The sequence below is a fragment of the Gekko japonicus genome, unplaced genomic scaffold, assembly GCF_001447785.1.
Source record: "Gekko japonicus isolate JY-2015 unplaced genomic scaffold, Gekko_japonicus_V1.1 scaffold1311, whole genome shotgun sequence".
In the NCBI taxonomy this organism is placed as follows: Eukaryota; Metazoa; Chordata; class Lepidosauria; order Squamata; family Gekkonidae; genus Gekko; species Gekko japonicus.
This window is the reverse complement of record NW_015168086.1, coordinates 275,020-277,748: the sequence shown is the minus strand read 5'-3', so window position 1 is coordinate 277,748 and position 2,729 is coordinate 275,020. Positions and strand designations below refer to the sequence as shown.

Sequence of the window (2,729 nt, the reverse complement as noted above, 5' to 3'; positions counted from 1 at the left end):
TTCTGGGGGGTCACATCCTGAGGCGTCGGGAAGCACAGCCTCATTGTTCCAGACGCAGCAGTGTTTTGAGTGCGTAACTAGACAAACTGTTTCTCAGAAGCAATATAACTCTTCCTGGATATGAAACGGAGGCCATAGAAACCAGCAGGCACATGAAACAGTAATACGCCACTGGATGACAAACTGTTAGCAAAAATGAGTGACCCTGCAAGAGCGTTACAGCACCAAGGCCACAATCCAGTGCAGACTCGCTCGGAGTTGGATTGTGGCCAGCATCTTAGAAACTAAAAGAAGGACCTCTCTCTCTCTCTCCTACAGCCTTTGTGTTTCAGCTTGCTAAGAGGATCCCTGGGTATTTTGCCCTTCCATTTCAACACCGGTGACCATTTATTTTTTAATAACTATGCGTTAGGACTGTTAATTGTTTCCAGAGAAAAGCATACAGAACAAAGGTGAATAAAATGGTGGTATAAACTGGATCTAACCCGACAGCACATGCGTTAGGTCAGGAAATCTGCCCACTGTTTCAGCCTTATAAGAGAAAGGGGTTCTATCTGGATGGGAACGTAACATGAAATGGTAACAGAAGCCACCGTTTAGTCGAAAGCAGTGGCTGCGGTTGGGTTCTCCCGAACCATAACTGGAATACACATCTTCTTTTGGGTCTTGAGGTAATAAGTTAAATAAGCACCAAGAGGATTTGCTCCCCGCCGTTCTGGAGCAATTTCTTTCTTTTTTTCTTTTTACAGATTTTTCATGCAGACTTGGCATCGGCTGATGTGAGTTCGGATGAGTCCTGCCTTCAGCGTATCCGAAGAGGGCGAGTGTTGAAACTGGGTGTCGATGGTCGTGAGCCAGAAGCTGTACTTGTTGGCAAAGTAGTGGCAAGTCCCCTGAGCGCCGTTGCATTCGATGAAGGGGGTTGCCCGGAAATCCTCCAGGCAGCTGCCTGGCGAGACGAGAGACTGGCCCCCTCCTTCAGCGCCAGCGGCCGTGTGCTAGGAAAGACCGAGAGAGAACAGGGTTCAAATACACAGGTATGTGATCTGGAACAATGCTTTCATTGGCCTGCACTGATTCCCACCAATTTCCTCCTCAGGACTTGGGAGAGGCGCCCCCCCCCCTCAAGGTACCAGTATTCACTGCCGGTGAGAACCGCCACATAAAAAGCCCTGCCTAAATGTCTACAGATAAAGAAGCGATATACCTTCTAAACTAGCTTGAGGCAGAAAGAAGAAGAAGAAGAAGAGATTGGATTTATACCCCGTCCTTCACTACCCAAAGGAGTTTCAGAGCGGCTTACAAACTCCTTTCCCTTCCCCTCCCCACAACAGGCACCCTGTGAGGTAGGTGGGGCTGAGAGAACTCTGACAGAAACTGCTGACAAGAAACTGCTCTCACAAAGAACAGCTGTGCCAGAACTATGGCTTGCCCAAGGTCATCCAGCCAGGTGCAAGTGGAGGAGTGGGGAATCAAACCCGGTTCTCCCAGATTAGAGTCCGCGCACTTAACCACTACACCAAACTGGCTCTCATTAGTTTGGTGTAGTGGTTAAGAGCGCAGACTCTAATCTGGGAGAACCAGGTTTGATTCCCCACTCCTCTACATGCAGCCAGCTGGGTGACCTTGGGTCCGTCACAGTTCTCTCAGAGCAGTTCCCTCAGAGCTCTCTCAGCCTCACCTCACAGGGTGTCTGTTGTGGGGAGGGGAGACTGTAAACGACTCTGAGACGCCAAGTGAAGGGCGGGGTATAAATCCCATCTTTTCTTCTTCTGCCTCCTTTATGTTGGAGCAGGTGTAACAATTACCGAGCTACTCGAGGGGGAAAAGATTAGCTGCCTCAGCGTGGTGTTCTGGTGTGTCGCCGGGGAGAAGTGATGTCTAAACCTAAAGAACTAAAGGCTGCAATATCGGCAAGTGTTCGTGTGGTGTACTTCAGACATCCGGGCTCTCTATTAAATACGCACACGCCTAGCCTTACTTAGGGTCAAACAACACCTTTAGGTTTTTAACAAGCTGGGTCTGGGACGTTTCCCGGAGCCACATGGCAGCTATGCGAAATGGCTTTTTAATGAAGGAGAGCCCAAATCGGCTCAGAATGCTGCCGTGGGAGGGAGGAATGGCTCCTGCCTTCCCTCCCAAGCCATTTCCACATGCTGAAACAGCACCAGGGGGAGTTATTTCCCTGTTTTTGCTGCTCCATGGGCACGGTGCTGTTCCAAGCCCATCTGTGCTCTGTTTTTTTTAAAAGCCATTCCCCACAGCTGCTGTGCCGCTATGCAGAACCCGAGTCCCCTGGACCCAATTTGTTAAAAACCCAAATGTGTAGCATGGTCTTTAGCAAAACGGCACAAGAAGCAGGAAATGAGAATGTGAAACACACGGCAAATCAGCCTGTCTCGCGCTAGAAAAAGGATCTGGCCTGAGAAATCAGATCTCGTTACTTCAGAGGGAGCTCAGTTTTGAAACTGCAAGTAGATAAATAGGTACCGCTTCGGTGGGAAGGTAACAGCGTTCCGTGCACCTCGGCGTCTAGTCATGCCGGCCACATGACCGCGGAGAAGTCTTCGGACAACGCTGGCTCTTCGGCTTGGAAATGGAGATGAGCACCGCATCCCTAGAGTCGCATTCGACTGGCTTTCGAGCAAGGGAAACCTTTACCTTTACTATGTTAGTTCATTAGTTCATCTTACCACATTTACTTGTGGCAATGTCTGGGAAAGGAAGCA

General features: G+C 49.6%; 1 protein-coding gene across 1 annotated transcript in view; it reads right to left on the bottom strand.

Annotated features, from left to right (window-relative positions):
- Nucleotides 1-657: 657 nt before the first annotated feature.
- Nucleotides 658-2,729, bottom strand: part of COL4A2 (collagen, type IV, alpha 2) — a 218,161-nt gene continuing 216,089 nt past the window's right edge. Inside the window, exon 46 of the mRNA XM_015414706.1 lies at nucleotides 658-998. Coding sequence (XP_015270192.1) covers nucleotides 744-998 — 255 coding nt within the window. The 3' untranslated portion in view covers nucleotides 658-743. The remainder of the gene's footprint in view (nucleotides 999-2,729) is intronic.